The sequence below is a fragment of the Caretta caretta genome, chromosome 4, assembly GCF_965140235.1.
Source record: "Caretta caretta isolate rCarCar2 chromosome 4, rCarCar1.hap1, whole genome shotgun sequence".
In the NCBI taxonomy this organism is placed as follows: Eukaryota; Metazoa; Chordata; order Testudines; family Cheloniidae; genus Caretta; species Caretta caretta.
The window spans coordinates 130,292,554-130,316,334 of record NC_134209.1 but is presented as its reverse complement, the minus strand read 5'-3'; the positions used below and the strand labels follow the sequence as shown (position 1 = coordinate 130,316,334).

The window sequence follows — 23,781 nt, the reverse complement described above, 5'->3', positions numbered from 1 at the left end:
AGACAGTATTACTATCTTCAGAGTTAGGCAGTGGCCAGGAGGCAAGGAATTCATTTACTCAAGTTCTTCTCACTTAGCGCATCTCTGCCACTCTATGGAATGCAGAGAAGTTTTTCTTTTTCTGGAGGGTTCTACATAGCAGGCAACCAGTTCTCTGGCTTACGACATAGCTGGTATCTTATCTGCAGCCTGTCTCATGGAAGATGGTGGATAAATTCAGGTGACTAGAGCATTTGGGTTTTACAAGCATGTAAAAGAAAGGAAGGTAGGTCCTATACTGGGCCGTCCAGCCTTGATAGTGTTCATTTAAAATAGTAAATAGTAATTGTGGAAATTGATGAGTTCAGTACAGGTGAGCACCCTATAATTAACTCAAATGCTTATGTAGTTGGAGCATGTAGGCCCAGCACCTGCAAACACCAGGAATGTAATCCTCGCCATTGAAGTCAATGGCAAAACTCCTATTGATTTCAGTGGGACCAGGATTTCACACCTAGACAGCAAGTTCCTTGGGGCAGGTACTCTGTCTTTATGTGGCCTTGATCCACACTTACCTTGTGTGCCACTGAAGTCAATAAGACACAGTGTGTGTGTTTGTAGGATCAGACCTATGTTGGTACAATAGTTCACACGACAGACTCCTGATCCAGTTGGGGCCTCCAGGCACTATTGTGACTGAAAAAAAATATGAATATATAGTTCAGGCTGCACAAAAATGTCCAGCCTACACGTTTTCAACCTTTTCATTCCAAAAAGCCATTTTCACATGTTAAGACCGGAAATATTTTTAACTTTTGGGGGCTGAAATTTGTCAAGTTTATTTTAAGTGGTTTAGCTTTGAAGTGATCAAAAAAATGAAAAGCTTGCAGTGTGCTGATTTTATGTAGTCCTAAACTTTAAAATAATGCTTCATTTCATACAAACTTGGATTGACTTTCCTCAATGGATCAGTGTCGGCTGGTGGCATATATGAATGCTACTCCTGTCTGTGTGTGTGGGAGACAGAGAGAGGGAGGAAAACTCTCTCCCACCCACCCCTCACACTGAAATCTAAAATATTGAAGGAATTTTGTTCAGTCTTTCCATGAAAACCTCTTTTTTGAGTAGACACTGCAAGAGATAGTATTAGCATTCAAAAATCATGACTCAAATCCCCAAGTAATGAGATTATATTAAAAATAAATTTAGGGTTCTTTTTATGTGCCTTTTTGAGCTATTAGGATACGTTCAGGTCACATTTTCATGCTTTTCTCATTGACCATGAGGAATGCAAACTTCATTGTTTTAAATGAAAGCTGAGGCTCTTGTGTATTCGTATGACTCCAGGTCCTGGGGCTTTAAGAAAATCAACATATATTCTAAGACTCGTGATGAAATCATGAGAGTTGGCCACACTGATGTTTCAGCTTCAAAAGTTGTGAGTAAAAACTATGAGCATGTGAAAACAGCAATTATTATGGCAACATAATTATAAAAGGGGCATCAAAGCACTCATCCAGAACACCATGGAAGTACAAGTTTGAAACTGTGAATAAAACACAGTAATGTTCCACCTGGAAATTGATGAGCCAATCTTCACCAGCTGAAGATGGATCCCTTGAATCCAAAAATGTTCACAAACTGAATTTTTGAATATGCATGTGCTTCAGAGTTTGCCATGAGCTTCCTATGATCAACATTATTTGTGCATCATTTTTATTCAAAATTCTATTAAAACCCAATTAAGCACTTTGGGAAAGCTTTCCCTTAAGTGTGTGAGGTATTTCAAGAACAGTATTTACTCGAGTGCATGACTTGCACATACTATTCTGTGGTTGCTGCCAAATCATTTCCCTCTGTTCTGTCTGTAACTTCCATTACTATCTGCCTTTGCCAAAATTAACTAACTGTGTGGTGTGACCAGATGCTGAAAACATGAGCCGTTGTATCAAGGTCATGCAGGAGACAGGAATGAATGTTCCCAGAAACTGAATGGTCAAGTTTCTTTACAAATAAAACACTCACATACTTCCACTAAACTGAAGCACAGGAATTAAATCTGACCATAAGTTGTATCTATATCTGGTTTTGATGCCAAAGTTGTTAAGTGGTATTCATACCCTGCTACTGAGAGAGCGAGCGCTGGGGCCAGACCTCAAGATGCAAAATTGCATGCATTGTGGTCCCCAAAAGAGTGTGGGTGTGTTTGGGGTGCCAGGGAGGAAGGGAGTAGAGTGTCAATAGGCCTGAGAGGAGGGATGGTCCAGTGTTCAGGCTGCTAGCCTGGAAGCAAGAGACCTAGGTTCAATTCCTTGCTCTGCTAGCAACTTCCTATGTGACCTGGGGCAAGACACTTAGACTCTCTGTGCCTCAATTCCCCATCTGCTCAGATACTGCAATAACAGGGCCATATAAGTACTTTAGATAGACACTTGGTTTGCTTAGTATGCCCTTAAAGTGAGGTTCAGCTCTAGTAACTAGAAAAGGACATTATTTGATGCCATCTTTGTTATGTCTTAATGGTTTCCATATCAAATTTGTTCAGTTTTCAATTAAAAAGATATTTTTATTTCAGCCATGCAAACAGCCTGGGATCTGAATGTTAAGCTTGTATTCTGGCTTGTGTACCGTCACTGGGAGTGAAGGTTCTGTGAGCCAAGTTCTCTCGCTAGATAAATCATGTGATGTTAGAAGTATAAATGAGGGCAGAATTTGGCCCTACATTTGGAACTTAGTTCACATTTCTGTTAATGATGCCTCAAGCACAATAAAATGCATTTCTCTCTTAGCTGGGTGGACTCTGCTGTATTAGCAAGGGCAAAGGGGAGTAAAAGCATATATATGTCATTCAGGTCAGCAGATGCTGCTCTGACTACACCCAGGGAGGAGAGCTGTTAATTAAGAAGGTCCCATTTTTACATAGTCACTTTTCTGGCGATATCTACACTCTCTAAGGCATTTGCAATCAAGAACTCAAATATTCCCCTCAACACCAGGTACTCCAGTATGAAGATTGGTAGGTGGCAACCCTATCTAAGAATCAAAACCAAACTGTGTGCACAGAGAAAACAGGAAAAGTAAAAGCCTTCTGCCTTTATATTTTTGAGGCCTTATTTTACAGATGCAGTTTTTGAGCTCCCATAAATTCTATCAAAATCCATCTCCTTCTGTGGATTTTTCTTTCTTTCTTTCTTTCTTTCTTTGCAGGGGAGGGGCGCATAAAATAACTCACATTTCCTAAGAGATATTTGCAAGTAGTATGAACTATGCTTCAGTGCCAATGTTACTGTGACCACTGAACATCACATAATGAATATGAAAAATCCATTTAAACCACACACTCAAGAGTATCTGATACAGATCTGCAATTTGGTCAGCACATCATTATTTCTTCATTAGAAAAAAAGCAGCTGGGTAGCATACTAGGCAGCAGTGCTGTCCCCTGGCTTGCAGGATCTTGGATCTAATCCCATTTTTTAGTCATAACGAAATGAATTTGGTGGTGTCAGCTGAGTTCATGTTGCAAAACTACTGCAAGTGCTGGCAGCTTCTTTACTCAGGAGAGGCTTGGAGATTAGCTAGTCTAGAAATTGAAACCTTTCACCTCTAGACATTATGGCTCCTCCAGGTCATTCATGAAGCGATTTAGTGAGGCAGTGTGGAGAAGCTCAAGCAGTGGCAGCCTGCCTAACATATTGCCTGTGGATAAAGAGAATAATTTCCACACTGCTGTTTTAACCTTCAGGATAGCAAATATTCTTAGTGCTTCATCTCGAATAAAGTCCTCTGCTCAGCAAAATATAATTTTTCTGTTCTTTGACTTGTGTGTCAATGAAACCATTTTGTACTTCTTTTTAAGGTGATAAAAGACGTTTGCAGCAACTGCACTGGAGCGATAGATTCAGATGGACCATCATCTAGTTCTCCGATACACAAGACAGAACTGGAAAAGGTAAAGTTAAAGTATTACTAATGCAAAGATAGATGATGGTGTTATATTATGGAGATGTCAACAGTGACTCTAAAGTTCAGCTTGCATTTACCCTTAAAGCAGGACTCCAATTAATGATTGAATTCAATCTCTACATTTGGCACAGTAACTGTGTAGCTTTTTCAGTAAAATACTTGGTAACTTTTGCAGAGGAAACATTTTAAGATGCCACATTTGTGGAAATTTTTCCCCTTCTTCCTCACATTTCTTTGGGTTCCTCTACATAAGTTGCACAGTTCCCAAAGACTCCAAATTTCTCTCTCACATTCTGATAACATCTCTGGCAGAGGCCATTTTTTAAATGAAATACACACACAATTATTCCTCATATTCAGGCAACGCAAAATTGGCCAACTTCAGCAACTCATATCCATCAGCAGCTTTTTGTTTTAGATGCTTACAAGCAGGCATGCTCAGTAGCACGGGACATGGTGGGTGAGCTCTGGTGTAGAGATGGACCTGTGGAGGCAGAGGGAAACAAGCAGGGATGTGGAGCCTGGGGAGGAATGGTTGGTGGGGATATGATGGGCTGGACTGGAGTTTTGGAGGCCTGGCAGAGGAATTCCAGTCTGTATTGAGGCTTGAGCACCCCTGGCATAGCGAGGTGGCAGTGTTGAGAGCCTGTGAAGTGCTCATGTTTTGACACAGAGATACCTGGCTCCCTGACTCACTAAGGGTATATCTACACTACAGTTAGACCCCCGGGGCTGGCCCATGCCAACTGATTTGAGCTCATGGGGCTGTTTAATTGTCGTGAGACATTTCCCCTGCCTGTTTTACAATATTATATATAGAGAGAGATTCTAAAATGTTACTGTCTATTAATGTGTTAAACAGCAAGATCAGGTAAGAAGTGCTCATAAATTAAAGAAATCTTCAAAATGATATTTTTAATGAATGCTTTAGATATACATTTACAATTGACAGCCTTACACAAACAACACATTTGTACAGGTAGCATTTCAGACCTTTCAGTGTATGTAAGAAAAGAGTCTGTTCAATTAAGTTTTTAGCACCAGTTACTCTGTACCGGTTGGGAAGGAAATACAGGATGGTGCGGTATCAAGTTTTCCTTGCCACAAATTTGGGATGCCGATGTTATTCATAAGTGGTGAAGCCATGATTGAGTTATGTAAATTGTGTTAAACAGATACCAATAAAAAGCTTTATGGCACACCACAACATATGAGTTTTGTTTATGCCACACATTTTAGGTAATAGCTATTTTATAAACTTTAGATTTTTAATTTTTTATTAGTAATATACACATAATTACTAGTCTCTTATTTCACAGACCTTTTTATAGTCTCAGACTATAAGGGAACCGTTGTGATAATCTAATCTGACCTCTTGCACATTGCCGGCCACAGAACCGCACCCCCACACTGCTGTAATAGAGCCATAACCTCTGGCTGAGTTACTGAAATCACGATTTAAAGATTTCCTGTTGCAGAGAATCCACCATTTACTCTAGTTCATACCAGCAAGGGACCCTTACTTACGCACATCGAAAATACGGAAATTCTACCTATAGAAATGTGTTGTGTTTGGTAGGTTGTAAGTTGTAAATGTATACCTGAAGCATTCATTAAAGATCTAGTTTTGAAGATTTCTTTTATGTAAAATGAGCACTTGTTGTTTAGCACATTAATAGAGAGCAACATTTTAGAATCAAAAAATGTAATAAAAATATATTATGGGTAACATTGCTTATTGTTAAATTAGGGTTACATGATTAGTCTTAAATTACTCTTAAAAGGATAAAAGAATGGATATATTTGGCAATACAGTTCTAATGTGGCTTAGTTTTATTTTGTTTTTAATGCTTGTGTGGTGACATAAGAAATCTATGTAATGTAAATGAACACTTGACTATCTCATATTTATTTGTCCTCAGGATGGATGCTTGGCATGTGTTTAATTTAATAATAAGCGTAACTTTAATTTGACTCATGACACATCATTTGGCCAGTGTGACCACATGAGAAATGACTTAATTTATTTTGTCCATGCAGAAATTGTCCTCTGAGAGGCCAAGCTCAGATGGGGAGGGTGCTATAGAAAATGGAATCGCTGCTGTGTGTAATGGAAAAGAACAAGGTGAATCCCATATGCTGAGTGTGTTTTAAATATTCAGCATAAAGAATATAATAATTTTTTTCTTTTATGAATTGGGGAATAGGTAATAACGCTTTGTAAGTAATGTAATTAGTCTTTGTCTACCCTGAAAGTTGAACTATACCAAGCTTGAATTACGTAAACCTTTACATTGGTGGATATTAGAATATCTCCATTCTAGTTATGAGAGTTATCCACCTGTAACGTTGATGTAAGTGACAGCAGGATCAAGGCCCATATGTAAATTTTGAAATGACTTTTTCCTGTGTTCATAAAGTACGCTGTCTTCTATGGGGGAGTTGAGCCAACCACTAACTGTATGTAAGGTTTTCCCCTATAATTTTAAACAGGAAGGGTATCATAGAATTTTATAAGGGAAGACAAGAATCATGTATGCAAAATGACTTTAAAATGATCTACTCCACTTTGGAGTCAGAAAGCTTGTTCCCAGTCCTTTGATTCCAAGCTGAGGGACATTCCAAATTCAATTTCCTGAGTAAGGTCTGCAAAATCAATCCCCAGATTATCTTTTTGTTTCCCCTTGAAGAAAAGATTTCTGTAAACAGGTGATACCAACCTAGTTAAGCTAGTTAGCTTGACATATACAGATATTCAGTTTTATTCAGAAGAGCACATTTGCTTTAATCAGTACTTTCCTGTAGGTGTGAAAAAGCTGATGGAAGTGCTATTGGAAAACAGTTGCATCAGCATTGGCTTTTGGGCAAGTTGCACTGTGCCTCCCCTTCCTGACACCATTGGGTGTGTGTTTCCTTTGGGTGTTTTAGTTTGTAATCTTTGCCCTCCTTTTCCAATGGAGATTTTGAACAAATCTCCCAAATTCATAGATCTCCACACCCCAGTCAACAGAATGGAACATAGTAGCTCACTATGACTTCTAGGTCCAAAATGTATGGCTACATTTACATACTACAGAAACTTCCATAAAACTACAGAAGGCAAAAAAAATTGTGTCTCTGTAGACCCCCATGCTGGTTGCATGTGTCTGTGGTACGAAAGTCCAAAATATGTGCATAGTCCAAGATTTTCACAAGTGACTAGTGATTTGAGTGGCCAACTTGAGGCACCTTATAGGGGCTTGATTTTCAAAAGTGTGCTGAATGCACACCCTCGGAAAATAAGGCCCATTTGAAGTGTCTGAAGCTGGGTAATCAAAAGCACTAGTCACTTGAAACTCTTGGCCTTCAACTCTGTCATGGTAGAATCAGTCTTTTATAGTAGTGAAGAGATTTAAATACTGACATTTAATGCATTAACACATAGCTGTCATCACTAAATCATTTTAAGGGGTTCTGAATGAGTTGCAGGTTCTTTTTTAAATCAGCTGTAACAGTGAGAGTGAAAGCTCAGTTAGCCATGAGAAGGGAAGCTGACTTCACTGTGCATTGATCTCCCTTCTGCTCCCACAGAGCTGCTGCCCACCTGCTTCTACTCTCCCCCTCTCTCCACCAGCATCTTGTTCTGCGGTGGTGAAGAAGGTGAGAAGAAATGGCTTACTTGCCAATCTGTCTTGAGATCAGGGGATGTATCCCTTTTACATACTGCAGGAGAAAGAGGTTGGGAGAAATATTGTTTCCTCTACCTTTCTTCTCCATGGTGGAGTAAAACGCCATGCGGAGTGAAGGTAGAAGAAGCAAGAACATTAGAGTTCACGTGGGCTCCTTTCACTGCGTTTTCCCGGAGCTGGGAATTCTTCCCTTGCACTTTCCACCTTACTGAGCTTGATTTGTCTTTCTTTGAGTTCTGAGGGATGTGAGCATTTATTCCCCAAATGCAGACACAAACGTTCTTCTTCCCTCCCTCCCCTACTCCACAGCTGCAGATATTCTTCAGCTGCTGCTGTATGGGATAGCAGCTCGTCTTCAGTCCAGTGCTGCCTCCTGCTGTCTCCCTATGCTCACGATGATATGAGCAGATGGGATACTCTCCTTCCCTAGAACTTTGGGAATTCATTGCATGTAGGGACAGCACCATATTAGGTTACATCAGCCCTGCAGATCCATGGGCAGGATTTAGCTTTTTGCTCCCATACACAAATCATCTTTCTACTGAAGGTTTTCAGATAATCCACTTTCACCTGTGAAAAAAGGACTCCCCTGCTGCATATACGTTGGTGGCAGAGTCTTACTGAAAGAGACAGTCTTGATGACAGATGGAATTTCTAATGATTTCCCGTGTTAACAAATAACGAAGGCTAAAAAAAGACAACAAATTGTGGCTTGAGAGTTTCTGAACTATTTCTCTCTTGTGTACATTCTTTCCCGTGAGTTACCAATTCACATAATTTGTACCAGTTATTTTTTTAACATTGTTGTGCTTAAATCAACATTTCACATTTCAGTTCATATCTTTCAAATGAACCTTTTGTTTGTTTTTGGGGGGGCTCAGTTCAGACCCAGAGAGTGCTGCTTTTTGTGCATGTGTGCTTGTGTGTGTGGAGAGGGGGAAAGATGGTTCTAACAAACTGTCAGTTCTGTCAAAACCACTAAGTTAAATTTCATTTTTTGTCAAAGCCACAAATCAACTAAGGTTGAACTCAGAGTGGGCCCATGTTTGCAATAATATTTGGGGCTGAGTTTTATATTGTTGATAAAACTCAAGCCAGATAATTATGGTTCTGGTTTTGTGCAGCTCTGTTTTTTTGTATTGGTTGTGATTGTCTGCTCTATTTTTTAAAAATATATTATGTAGGCTCTTAAGTCATTTAGCCACTTTTGAAAGTTGTGAACAGCACTGATCCTGTTCACTTTAATGGAAGCAAGTTAAGTTCAACACCAATCTGTATGTTCATACCAATAATACTCGTACATTATTTTAAGTTCCCATATATATTGATTAGATCTAGTAAACTATTTTTTTCTGCACTGTCCTTTCCATAAAAATGAACACCAGCTCCCAGTCATTGGGAGCATTAAGTGATCTTGATTATTCCATTATAAAGGAAAGTTATCTTATAATACATGCCTTTCTCAAAGACCCATTCTGATCTGTATAGTTACCTTTTCCTAGTTCCAATAGCAGGGATGTTTTTGCCAGGCATATACTTACTTAAAAAAAAAAAAAAAGGCCTGATTCATTGCCATGGCATTATGTTGGAAATGCTTTTCAGGAACAATGACAGGAGATCATCCAACTTCCATTTTTGTTCCAGTGTAGTCAGGTTGAATGTACAGCATGGAATTACCCCAACCACACTTCTAAATTAGAAGATGGTTATAGTGGAGAGGAGCAATTCAACTGATGAATTTTAATGATAAACTTGCTTTAGTCTTACCTTTCTGTGTGCCATGTTTTTAATATTGTGCTGGGCATGTGATATGGGTATCAGCATTAATGATGCCTGCAACTGTGCGTCTCTTGTCAGAAGGTAGCTGTTTTGTCCAAATGCTTGCGTTAAGAATTAAGTCAGTTTTGTGCGTGCTTGTATATCTGCAGTGCAGTTGTTTTCATGTCTATTTTGATCCATGTGCTTTAATATAATTGGTTTCAGTCAAACATACTAAGATGTCCGTGTTTGTTTTCTTGATAGTTAAGAGGAAGAAGAGTTCCAAGTCAGAGACCAAGGGCACAGTGACTAAAGTAACCGGGAAAAAAATAACAAAGATCATCAGTTTAGGGAAGAAGAAGCCATCAACAGATGAACAGACCTCATCAGCTGAGGAAGATGTTCCAACATGTGGTAAGTGATTTGTCGCTTTTAGATTCTTAAGCTTACACTGCAATGAAAGCACTATAGACTCCCAGCCTAGCCGTTCATATACAATTGCCCCTACTGCAATCGTTTTCAAACTAGTTGGTATTGTGTAAAACTTCACAAGATTACAAATTTCGTGTAGGCTATTTCCCCACTCAGTTGTGTTTCCACTTCCGTCCAAAGCTGTCTCTCCTTCTCCCCTGGACCGTCCCCCACTTAAGACCATGCACAGGACTTGGATACATGTTGATTTTTGAAAGTTAAATAGGGCCATTTGGGAGGGGAAAAAAAGTGGAGGGGGTCCTCTTTTAATTCAGGGAGACTACATTGGACTGGGAGAGCTTCTGTAAGAGGCACAATGGGAGAAAAAAGAGAGATTTGGGTTAGATAATAGGAACCGCTCATCGTTCCTAAATAGGTCAGCCACAATGTATATGAGAAGGCTTTTCCATCCCTGTGGTTGTATCATTTTGCACCAACTCTGGTTCAAGAGGGAGAAGGTGGGGCTTGAGTGGGGTGGACAATACTGAGAATCCTAAGTAACCACGATCAGGAAGCTCTTTCCTTCTCCAGATTTCCACTTTTTGTTGTTGTTGGGGTTTTTATTTTTTTGGTGGCATCTTCCAAGGGTTGCACAGTTCAGATATGCTGATATATCCTGCTGGATCAAGCCCTGAAGTTGTAACTGTGATGTTGGAATGGAAACCCAGAAAAATTAAGCTATATAACACATAATTTAAATGAAAACCAAAAAGATAGCTATCCAGAATGATTAAGAGCTTTCCTCCTTGTAACTGAAAATGAAAATCGGCAATGAGGTAAAAGATGAATCATTTCATATAAATTCTGCCCGGAAGAAGATGTCATTCAATCCTTTCCTCTTTTAATACACTCTTTGGAAGTGGAAATATACTGTCTATAATTCATGAACCATATGTGATTGGGAGCCAAGTTCAAAGGTATTTTTCTCTTCCAGTATAAACTAGTGGCTTAAACTAAACCTAATATGAAGGTGTTCTTGGGGTTTTTTTGTTTTGTTTAGTTTTTAAGTTACTTATTTTAATTTCAGTGAAATCCCAGTGGAGATTTTTTTTTTTTATTCTGCTTTAAAATTCCCCTGCTGTGAACCCAAAGAACAGCAGAGGTAAAACTGACCTCTCTGGTTTAGCTGTTCTAGCTAAGTAGAATGAATTGCCAAATGGGTTTTTATGGAATTGTTGTCAGACATTATAGACACAAGCTCACTCCCTGATCATCTCACAGTAGCACAGCGTTTTCTCCCAGTGCCCTGTACACATAGTTACCTGAAACTCCACCACCATATTTAACTTACCATCCATATACTGGGTTTGTAACCAGTTAATGACATGGTTGGTTCTACACATCTTGCATGTACACAAAAAACGTGATTAATAACACATGGTAACCATGGCCGCTGTAATGGTGTTTTGCCCTCATCAGCAGCTTAGGTTGCATACAGTTGTTTTCCTGCAGCCAGGTCATAACATTCATATTTTTGCTGTGCAGCTGGGACCTCATAATCATGCCCGTGTAACCACTTTAACTGATCTTGCTTCCTTCCAACTCTCTAAGCAGTGGGATGTCTTTTGAGTGCTTAGTCCCATGTGCTGCTGGTGCTGTTTTATGTGCATGTCCATTAGTCCTTGTGTTGCTTGTTGAGTCATCATGGGTTAGCTGTCATTATTTCCCCAGAAAGCACTATGAAAACACAATTAGCAGTGTGATAGATCTGGATGTATCCATAGAACTGTAGAATATGGTTCAGTTGTGAAAAAGCTGTGTGGGCACAAATCAGCTGTGCCTGTAACTCTCACATGAGCAGGTTATGTTTCTAGTGTAGTCTAGGATATGCTGAAACCTTTTAAATCGTATTTTTAAATATCATCCTACTTTGGGGTTCACGGTGGGAACACCTCTTGACTCCCGCACTGCTACCTCCATTTTTACTAAAATCTCGGGGAAACCCTGTGGCAGGAGAGCTCTGGAATATTCAGCCAGAACTGTCACTAACTCAGCACAGTCATTTGCATATGTTCGGAATATGACCAGGATCAAATCTTTATAGGCCAGGCTTTCTGAGTTACTGGTACAGTGAGAGTTTCAATAAAAAAAATTTAAAAGGCCATTTATTTGTCGTCTTAAAATCATCTGGATTTTCAATCTGCATGTACAGGAATAAGTTTTATATGAACTAAAAAACATTTTTACATCAAAAAAACATTTTTAAAAAAATGTGAAGGATAAAATAGCTCATATTTTGTTTTATTGCAGGATATCTGAATGTGCTCTCAAATAACCGGTGGCGCGAACGCTGGTGCAGAGTGAAAGATAATAAGCTCATTTTCCATAAGGACAGAACAGATCTGAAGACCCACATTGTTTCTATTCCTCTGCGTGGCTGTGAAGTCATTCCAGGCTTGGATTCCAAGCATCCCTTGACATTCCGTCTGCTTCGAAATGGGCAGGAGGTCGCAGTGTTAGAGGTGCGATGTTTATTGATGTGCATACTTTGCAGAGATGCATATGGGCTAATTACATGACCTCGTTCATACAACCTGCCTTTCAAAATGCTTTCCACAGTTAAATAATAGAGTTACAGAGCTGGGTAACAATCATTACAGAAAGAAACAAATTAAGAGTTACGGGCAAAAGAGACTTATCTGGATGAGAATTGATGTTAAATCAAACCCTAATACTGTTGATTTTTAACTCACAACAGTCTTCCCTGTTAAGATGTTTTCTGCTGTCTCTCTCTCTCTCTCTCTCTCCACTCTGACCTTTTCTCTTCCCTTTATAAGTGCCTATGCACCTCCCCTGTTCGTCTTCTATCAAGGAGGTAATTCAGAATACAAATGACTGAGCGCTAATTAAATAACATTGCTGTGTCTCACTACACTGAAGATTAGAATGCTGGATCTGTATTTCTCCTGGGAATATTAATCAACTTTAAGATTTGTTATTCTGAAGTCATCGTCAGGTGGTATATCTATACTAGAGAAATTGGTTCCTAGCCACAAGTTGGGCCTCCTACCATGCACATCAGTGAAACATTCCCAGTTGTACACAGGCCATTATACCATCGTTTACATTAGACTTGTTTCAAGCAAGGCTAAGCACTGTGTACTCTTCCAGGATTGGATGGAAAAAGCTAGCACAATAGCTCCAGTACTGCAAATAGCCTTAGTGCTGCTGTCCCCTCAGACGTCCTTGTCAACTGCTGGAAATGGCCCACCTTGATTATCACTACAAAAGTGTTTCTTCCCCCCGCTCTCCTGCTGGTAATAGCTCACCTTACCTGATCACTCTCGTTACAGGTTTCAGAGTAGCAGCAGTGTTAGTCTGTTTCCACAAAAAGAAAAGGGGGACTTGTGGCACCTTAGAGACTAACAAATTTATTTGAGCATAAGCTTTCGTGAGCTCTCTGTGTATATAAATCTCCCCACTGTATTTTCCACTGAATGCATCCGATGAAGTGAGCTGTAGCTCAGAAAAGCTTATGCTCAAATAAATTTGTTAGTCTCTAAGGTGCCACAAGTCCTCCTTTTCTTTTTGTCCCAAAGTAGCGTCCTCTCTAGTCTGCTTTCTGCTGCACATGGGTCAGATTTGCCAGAAGAAAGTGACCTGTACCAATAGTACTGCCTGCACTATAAAGGTGATATAGGTGCATTTATTTTATGAGCATCAACTTCTTCCAAACCACCGGCCCACAGTGAGCGAAGCATCCTTCCATGGAAATATGCATGTCTCATGCAGATGGGCAGCACTGGGGCAGTTCCAGAAGACTGGAAGAAAGCTAATGTTGTGCCAATTTTTAAAAAGAGTAAACATGGTGACCTGGATAATTATAGGTTTGTCTGTCTAACATCAATCCTGGGTAAGATAATGGAGTGCTTATACAGGACTCTATTAATAAAGAATTATAAGAGTGATTAATGGAAGTAATTAATGCCATTCAACATGAGTTTATGGAAAGTAGATCCTGTCAAACTGACTTGATATCTTTTTTCGATGAGATTAAAAGTTTGGTTGATAAAGGTAGTTGTGTTGTAATATACTTAGACTTCTGTAAGATACATGACATTTTGATTAAAAAACTGGAAAGATATAAAACTAATATAGTACACTTTAAAAGGATTAAAACCGGGTAAACTGATAGGTTTCAAAATGTAAACAGGGAATCATCATTGAATGAATGTGGTTTTAGAGAGGTCCTACACAGATAGGTTCTTGCCCCTATACTTTTTTTAACATTTTTATTAATGACCTGGGAGAAAACATGAAGTCATCACTGATAAAGTTTACAGATAACAAAAAATAATTAGAGTGGTAAATAATGAAGAGAACAGATCACTGATACAGAGCGATCTGGATCATTTGGTGAGCTGGGCACAAGCAAATAATATGCACTTTGAATATGGCTAAAGGTAAATGCATACATCTAGGAACAAAGGATGTAGGCCATACTTACAAGATGGGGGAGTCTATCTTGGGAAGCAGTAACTCTGAAAAAGATTTGGGGGTTCTATTGGGTAATCATCTGAACATGAGCCCCTAGCACGATGCTGTGGCCAAAAGGGCTAATGTAATCCTTGGATGCGTTGACAGGGGAATCTCAAGTAGAAGTAGAGAGGTTATTTTACTTTGGCATTTGGCACTAGTGTGATCACTGCTGGGAATATGGCGTCAAGTTCTGGTGTCCACAATTCAAGAAGGATGGTGATAAATTGGAGAGTGTTCAGAGAAGAGCCATGAGAATGATTAAATGGTTAGAAAAGGTGCCTTATAGTGATAGACTCAGAGAGCTCAATCTACATAGCTGAACAAGGAAAAGGTTAAGGGGTAACTTGATTACAGTCTATAAGTACTACATGGGGAACAAATATTTAATTATGGACTCTTCAGTCTAACAGAGAAAGGTGTAACATGATCCAATGGCTGGAAGTTGAAGCAAGGCAAATTCAGACAAGAAATTGTTTAGCGGTGTGGGTAATTACCCCATTGGAACAACTTACCATGGGTCATGGTGGATTCTCTATCACTGACCATATTTAAATCAAGATTCGACGTTTTTCTAAAAAACATGCTGTAGAAGTTATTTGGGAGAAGTTGTGTGGCATGTGTTACACATGAGGTCAGACAAGATGACCACAATGGCCCCTTCTAGACTTGGATTCTGTGAGTCCAAAGACCAAGAGAAGACAGCTATTGACAACCACTGAGCCGATCTGAGAGAATGCGCTCTTGCTTAACACAGGGAATAGCTGTAAAATGGAAAACTACACTAAAGAGCTCCATAGTTGTATTATTTAATGTCTTTGCAACAAATCCAAGGGTAGGAACCCCTCCCCCCCAAAAAAAAGTCAGAATAAAACAAACAGAATAGGAAATTTCAAATGAGCTAAAATAAGTTCTTTTCAGTGCTTATTTTAAAAACAAACTTGAACTATGAAAAATTGCTCCATGGTAGCTCTATTGCCTTTTTATTGGTTAAAATTGGAAACCTCAGATAAAGATAACATGTAAGGAAACGAGTGGGAGGCCGACTTTCATTTTCAGACTCTGGTCAGATACTTTGAACACTCAGGTTTTCTTAAGTGCAGATGAGGTCAGTGTCTTGTCCTTGAAGAAGGATCATGCTACGTATGCACAGTACAGGTTATTTGGATGATGATTTACAAGAACAGGAAATGAATGAAGTGTAGTATAAAGAAGAGGAACTATGGTAAGGAAATTGAGATAAAGGAAAAAAATCTTTGAGTCTGTTACATTGAATAAAGAAACTTAAAGTAAATAAATATTGAAATGCCTATAAAATTTTATGAAATTTTTCAAAAAATGAAAATCATTGAATTTCAAAAACTAGAATGATTTTCACCATTTTAATTCCCCCCCCCTCCATTTTTCAACCTGCTCTAGTATTTCTTTGTCCAAGGTTATCCTGCCTCTACAATTTGGACAAGTTACCTTTCTTAAAAGCTTAGCCGTGTAGTGGAAAACATTTGTCTCAGCTTTCAGTTTTCTGAAATCTAAAATAAGGAAGGTGCATACCTAGATACACTGGCTTCATGCATTTATGCTTTCATTATTTTGCTGGAACTGTTCATATTGCTTTACTACATAATCAATTAACATGTTGCTTTAAATGTGTTCGTTATGACATAATAACCTCAGTGAATATTACTTTTTGTTAGCATAGTTTGGCAAAGGTGATCCAGAACTTCACATGCATCATTATATCAATATGTTAGTAAAATAATTACTTCATGTAATTATGAAGTAAATAATATGAAAAAGCCTATTGTTTCAGTGATAATTTGAGTTTACATAAAATCTTCTCATCCTCATAGCCTTCATCATCTGAAGACATGGGCAGATGGATTGGGATTTTACTGGCTGAAACCGGTTCAGTTACAGATCCTGGAGCTCTGCACTATGACTATATTGATGTGGAGATGACTGCAAGTGTCATACAAGCTGCAAAACAGACCTTCTGGTAAGATGCATTAAAAGCAATTTAAGGGCGTTTTCAGTAATTTCAGAATTTACAGCCTTACATTAGCTCTAATATCAAGAGACCTTATCAAACCTTCCCTTTTTGGCAAGATATTAAACACTTGAGGGATTGAAATCTTGAGTCTCTGAGCATACGAGATGTGTTTAAGATTATCTTGCTGGCATCCGGCTAAGTATTACAAGAGAGGCAGAATATGTCCACTTTTATGACGTATTCAACTCTCACACTTATAGTGTAAGAGGAATCTAGTAATTGGGTGCTATTTTAACCCCTTCTTACTGGCAGCCCTAAAGCTTTAAATGATCAAATAAGTTGAAGCTTGGCCACAATTCAGTCACAAGAGTTTACGCTGGTTATATTCACTTTCCGCGTTTTAACAGAACTAATGTAAATTCACAGAATTGGTTTAGCCCTCAGTACTCAGCAGAAATACTGGTTTTATGTGTCATTACAACAATCTGTAACCTACTAACCCTCCTTTGTCCTGTGACTGCAGAGGTGTGAATTGTCCACTGCATCTTAAATGATCTCTTACAACATGTGTTTACCCATAGGCTAACTGGTCAGGGTGACTAAGCACTGTTATAAATTGCCCAGGGAGGTTGTGGAATCTCCATCACTGCAGATTTTTTAAGAGCAGGTTAGACAAACACCTGTCAGGGATGGTCTAGATCAGTGGTTCTCAAAACTTTTTTTTTCGCTGACCACTTGAAAATTGCTGAGGGTCTCCGTGGACCACTTAATGATCTTTCCAAATGTTGTTTCTACCATTAGCTAACTATTGGATAAAAGCGCTATGTTAAAAAGAACCTTAATAATTAATGTTTTTTTTGTTCTACAGATAAAAGCACACAACTCATATTTTAATATCACTAGTCTTACTTTCTAATCTAACCTTTCTAATCCGATGGATGTGCCCTCTCTCCCCCGCTGCAGCAGTCCCTGAGCTGGGGCTGGGAAGAAGGGGGATCTCTCCCTCTCTCCTCTGCCCCGGCAGCCCCCAGGCTGGGAAGGAGGGTGGGAGGTCTCTCCCCCACCACAGCAGCCACAGAGCTGAGGCTGGGAAGGAGGGCTGTCTCTCCCCGGCAGCTGAAACCCTGGAGCTGGGGAAAGGTTTCAGAGTAGCCTCTTTCTCTGGCCGCTGCAGCCTTGCATGTCCCAAATTCCCCCCACCCCCTCTTCTCAACCCACTGGCCCTTCCTACCTTCCTCCTGTTCCCGCCAAAAGCACCACCTCACCTTACACGTGCATCTTCTCCAGGGTCCAGGCACCTAATTAGTGGAGCCATACTTGCGTGGCTCCACTAATTAGGTGGGTGGCCCTTCGTTCTCTCGTGTGCAGCTGCCCAGAGGCACACCTCAGAGGGAACTATCTGCGGACCACCTGAATGGAACTCACGGACGACTGGTGGTCCGTGAACCATAGTTTGAGAACTCTTGTCTAGATAACACTAAGTCCTGCCATGAGTGCAGGGGAAAGGATTAGATGACCTCTCAAGGTCCCTCCCAGTCCTGTGATTCTACAATCTCTCCCACCTTGTATTTAGCTGTGGTACTCTGACTACCTTTCCCAGACCTGAAGAAGAGCTCTGTGTAGCTCGAAAGCTTCACCAACAGAATTTGGTCCAATAAAAGACCCACCTTGTCTTTCTCATAGACCCACTACATCCAATTGTTCCTTGCTGAAGGATTAAAAACTCGCAGTTGTGAAATTCATGCCAATACATGAATTCAATACACCATGAAGATTTTGTTAGTATATGCCTCAGGACAGCAAAGTGTGGATAGAAGATCTCTTGGCCAGACAGTTTACTAGGGCTTTATGAACATGATCCTGCAAGGTGCTGAGTGCCCTCAACTCCCATTGAAATTACTGGGATTCAACACTTTGTCGAATCAAGCTCAATATAGCCATCATAAATATGAATAGACTAAAAATACTTAAAGGGTGAGAACCTAGTTTAGCTTTCTGTTGCAACTACTATCAGACTCTCAGCAGTGAAGGGTCAGGAGGGCTGCAGCGTAGAAAAATGAGACACTTCATTCATGCTCTAGTTCAGAGGTGGGCAAACTATGGCCCACAGGCCACATCCGGCCCGCGGGATCACCCTGCCCAGCCACTGAGCTCCCGGCTGGGGAGGCTAGCCCCGGCCCCTCCCCTGCTGTCCCCCCTCCCCTGAAGTTACGCTGCCGTGCGGGCAGTGGGGCTGCGAGCTCCTGCTGCTCCAAGTGGCATGGTAAGGGGGCGGAGTGCACGCAGCAGTGGGGGAGTTGGGTAGGGGACCCCTGGGGGCAGTCAGGGGATGGGGAGCGGTTGGATGAGGCGGAGGTTCTGGGGCGGGGCGGTCAGGGGTCGGGGAACAAGGGGGGTTGGATAGAGCGTGGGAGTCCTGGGGAGCCTGTCGGGGGGTGAGGGGGTAGGCAGGGGACAGGGAGCAGAGAGGGTTGGATAAGGGGTGGGATCTCGGGGGGGCGGTTTGGGGTTGGGGGTCCTGGGAGGGGGCGGTCAGGGGACAAGGAGCAGGGGGAGGTTGGATGGGTCAGGCGTTCTGAGGGGGGCGGGCAGTGGGAAGGGGCAGATAGGTGGTGGGGGCCAGGCTGTTTGGGGGGCACAGCCTTCCTTACCTGGTCCTCCATACAGTTTTGCACGCCGATGTGGCCCTCGGGCCAAAAAGTTTGCCCACCCCTGCTCTAGTTTGAATGGCTTTTGATAGAAATCAGGGTTGATTCATCTCTTACCACAATCCCATTTTTGTCAAATCCAAGTAATTTTGATCGAATTATAATGCAGTTAGTTTAGAGGCTTATGCTTATATACATTTTGAAGTTAATAGGGCTCAAAAAAGCTTTTCCTGTGACATGCATTTTTCGCCTCCATCAGCATCCAGTGATAACCACATGTAAGAGAGAAGCCGGATGGAAATGTTTTTGCCTGAATACTGCTTGGCTTTCATTTTATGAACAAATGTGATATTAATTGAAACCAAGTGGAAAAAATAAGTGCAACTAGACCACATATTAGAAAGGAATGCCAAACCTAACTTGCAAAATAATAAAAATTCCCTATCCAGTATTTGTTTAAATTTGTTGTACCACAATAAAGTGAATGTAAGAGCTTATCAGCAAGCAACCTTGGGCATGTCTCTCTTAACTTCTGATCCAATTATTCTTGTAATATTAGAAAGGGAAATGAGAAATGACTTGGCCTTTCTTATCCATCCACATAGCAAAAACTCTCACATCTCAGTTACTACAACATCTTTCTCTCTAGCCTCAAGTAATGCAGTCTTGCCCCATTCATATCCATTCAGAATGCTCCTGCCAAGATCACTTTTCTGCCCTATCCTTTGATTGTTTTTGTTTTGTATTACCATAGCACCTGGGAGCCCCAGTCATGGACTGGGGCCCATTTGATCATGTTACCCCTCTCTTTACATCCCTCCCCTGTTTTCCCCCACATTAAACATAAACTGTGTGTCTTCGCTCTCCAGGCTCTTTGCGGCCTCTCCAATCCTGCCTGTCATCTCTCCTTTGCTATCAAGATGTCAACTCTCGCCTCCAGTTAACCCATGATGCCAGACTCTGTCACTTGTTCCATTTTCCAACAAGTACTTTTCTGCTTTATCCCGTGCTGCCCCTTGTGATGGGGAGGAGCTCCCCATAAACATCCATAAAGTTACCTCACTATCCTCCTCCAAAACTCTCTCTTGCTGTGATGCCTACAATACATTTGACAACAGTTAGGCTGCCTGTGTGCTGAGACCACTGCCTGTCATGTATGACTAATATCATCTCATTGGTTCCTTGCACTCCCCCCCCATCCCCTCTTGTCTTATACTTAGATAGTACAATATTTGAGGTAGGGGCTGTCTATATTTCTAAATATAGTCCAGAAATATTTGGGTAGTGTTTCTCATCAAGGATAGCAGAAAAAAATATTGGAGTTTCTTGACAACACTTTTGTTTTTAGAGCTATCTATGATACAGTTAGGAGCATTTTTACAATGGTGAATTATGATTTTTTTCCCCCTGAAAACTCTGATCTCGTGATCATCTTGTCCAATTCTAATATATATATATATATATATATATTTAAAATGCTCCTGTGGAAGAAGACGTGATAAATTTCAGGTTGAAGTGTTGGTTGGCAGGTGGGGGCGGGAGGGAGGTGTCAAAATCCAGATTACAATGGAAAACTACTTACAAAGGCAAGACCTGATTCTGTAAATACTTACACATGCCAGTAACAACACACATGGAGTTCGACTGGACTATTCCTGTTTATAAAACTGCTCAATTACTTAAGTTTTTGCTGGATCAGGACCTCAGCCAGATTCTGCCAATTTTACGTAGGACAAGGAGTCAGTAGATCAGAGTTTTTCCACATTAGGGATTGCAACATAAACATGCTATGCAAAGCTGTTAATTGTAAACAACTATAAATTCTTCAAGAACTTTTATTCAGCTGTGAGGAAGAAGATCAAAAAGCCTCTGTCACAAAGGAAACATGTTTTGGCTGTGAAACATTAATACAGAAAATAGTGGAATTCTGTACTGGATGTTATAATAGACCATGATTATTGCACAAGATCATTATAGGATAATACTATAAGAGTGAAATTCACCACTGTGCCTATTTGCCATTTAAGTTCCATTTGACCCCTAAAAATAGGGCTTAAAGTAGGACTTAAATAGCACATGAGCCTTGTGTTGGCCCCTCTGCAGTAGGGTGAATTTCACTATACACACAAAGAAAGAGTTCTAAAAGGAGCATATCAGTAGTAAAAATGTAGCAGTGAACATTGTGCACAATAATTCTCTAATCTGGCATTTGATTTATAGAGAGATACCAGGTTTATGTTTTCAAAAGCAATATGTAATGTCTTCTGATTATAATCAAAGACTGTGAACAGTGTAATATGTCAAAACATACAGTACGGCACTAGTTATTTTCTCAGTTATTTTACAGCTTGATGTGACATTTGCAGTATGTTCATTCTCTTGAGGATCAGATCCTGAAATGTATTGAAGGCTTTCAACTTCCTATTGAATTAAGTGGGAGTTGAGAGTATTAGTACCTTACAGGACCAGGCTCTAAATGCTGACAATGGTTAGTTAATAATATTAAAAATATCTGCAGAAAACATTGTTCCTCATTCTACATATTTCTGAAAGCAATTTCCTCTCTGAATCATAGTTCTTCTTCGAGTGCTTGCTCATGTTGATTCCGTTCTAGGTGTGTATGTGCTCACGTGCACAGTTGTTGGAGACTTTTGCCTTAGCGGTATCCGTAGGGTTGGCTATGGCACCCCCTTGAGTGCCACGCTCATGTGTCGGTATATCAGGTGCCGCCGGCCCTATGCCCGCTCAGTTCCTTCTTACCGCCTGTGGTGGTTGGTCAGAGCGCCTCTCTCCCTTGCCTTGCAAGTGATCAGCCGTTCTTTCCCTTTCGACTTCGTGTTCCAGCTTTAAATAGTTTTGTTTGTTGTAGATTAGTTAGTAAGTAGCTGTTAAGTACTGTAGTTAGGCAGTTAGGGTCCTGGCGGGGACTTTGCCCCAGGCAGGGCATGCCCAGTCTCCGGGTTTAAGGAGTTTGAGGCGCAAGTGGTCTTCTCGTCCATTCTCCCCGGGGAAGGAAAAGGCCTGGGTAGAGACCGTTGAATCGTGGAAGTCAACGAATGGCTATGCAGGTGGTGTCGAAAAGAGGGCTTTTGATTCTTTGACCATGGGATGATGTTCCAAGACGGAGGAGTGCTAGGCAGAGACGGGCTCCACCTAACGAAGAGAGGGAAGAGCATCTTCGCAAGCAGGCTGGCTAACCTAGTGAGGAGGGCTTTAAACTAGGTTCACTGGGGGAAGGAGACCAAAGCCCTCAGGTAAGTGGGGAAGTGGGATACCGGGAGGAAGCAGGAGCATGCAAGAGGGCAGGGCTCCTGCCTCATACTGAGAAAGAGGGACAATCAGCGAGTTATCTCAAGTGCCTATACACAAATGCAAGAAGCCTGGGAAACAAGCAGGGAGAACTGGAAGTCCTGGCACAGTCAAGGAATTATGATGTGATTGGAATAACAGAGACTTGGTGGGATAACTCACATGACTGGAGTAACATCATGGATGGATATAAACTGTTCAGGAAGGACAGGCAGGGCAGAAAAGGTGGGGGAGTTGCACTGTCTGTAAGGGAGCAGTATGACTGCTCAGAGCTCAAGTATGAAACTGCAGAAAAAACTGAGTGTCTCTGGATTAAGTTTAGAAGTGTGAGCAACAAGGGTGATGTCGTGGTGGGAGTCTGCTATAGACCACCGGACCAGGGGGATGAAGTGGACGAGGCTTTCTTCCGGCAACTCACGGAAGTTACTAGATTGCAGGCCCTGGTTCTCATGGGAGACTTCAATCACCCTGATATCTGCTGGGAGAGCAATACAGCAGTGCACAGACAATCCAAGAAGTTTTTGGAAAAGGTAGGGGACAATTTCCTGGTGCAAGTGCTGGAGGAACCAAATAGGGGCAGAGCTCTTCTTGACCTGCTGCTCACAAACCGGGAAGAATTAGTAGGGGAAGCTAAAGTGGATGGGAACCTGGGAGGCAGTGACCATGAGATGGTCGAGTTCAGGATCCTGACACAAGGAAGAAAGGGAAGCAGCAGAATACGAACCCTGGACTTCAGAAAAGCAGACTTTGACTCCCTCAGGGAACTGATGGGCAGGATCCCCTGGGAGAATAACATGAGGGGGAAGGAGTCCAGGAGAGCTGGCTGTATTTTAAAGCATCTTTATTGAGGTTACAGGGACAAACCATCCCGATGTGTAGAAAGAATAGTAAATATGGCAGGCGACCAGCTTAGCTTAACAGTGAAATCCTTGCTGATCTTGAACACAAAAAAGAAGCTTACAAGAAGTGGAAGATTGGACAAATGACCAGGGAAGAGTATAAAAATATTGCTCGGGGATGCAGGAGTGAAATCAGGAAGGCCAAATCACACCTGGAGTTGCAGCTAGCAAGAGATGTTAAGAGTAACAAGAAGGGTTTATTCAGGTATGTTAGCAACAAGAAGAAAGTCAAGGAAAGTGTGGGCCCCTTATTGAATGAGGGAGGCAACCTAGTGACAGAGGATGTGGAAAAAGCTAATGTACTCTATGCTTTTTTTGCCTCTGTCTTCACGAATAAGGTCAGCTCCTGGACTACTGCACTGGGCAGCACAGCATAGGGAGGAGGTGACCAGCCCTCTGTGGAGAAAGAAGTGGTTCGGGACTATTTAGAAAATCTGGACGAGCACAAGTCCATGGGGCCGGATGCGCTGCATCCGAGAGTGCTAAAGGAATTGGCGGATGTGATTGCAGAGCCATTGGCCATTATCTTTGAAAACTCATGGCAATCCGGGAAGTCCCGGACGACTGGAAAAAGGCTAATGTAGTGCCCATCTTTAAAAAAGGGAAGAAGGAGGATC

General features: G+C 41.1%; 1 protein-coding gene across 4 annotated transcripts in view; it reads left to right on the top strand.

Moving 5' to 3' along the window:
* The window catches only part of AFAP1 (actin filament associated protein 1), a 160,637-nt gene that overhangs the window by 115,699 nt on the left and 21,157 nt on the right, over window positions 1–23,781 (top strand). For all 4 annotated transcript variants that reach the window (XM_048848958.2, XM_048848955.2, XM_048848959.2 and 1 more), the window contains 5 exons: window positions 3,839–3,931; window positions 5,986–6,070; window positions 9,636–9,785; window positions 12,093–12,304; window positions 16,169–16,314. In XM_048848958.2, coding sequence (XP_048704915.2) covers window positions 3,839–3,931; window positions 5,986–6,070; window positions 9,636–9,785; window positions 12,093–12,304; window positions 16,169–16,314 — 686 coding nt within the window. The remainder of the gene's footprint in view (window positions 1–3,838; window positions 3,932–5,985; window positions 6,071–9,635; window positions 9,786–12,092; window positions 12,305–16,168; window positions 16,315–23,781) is intronic.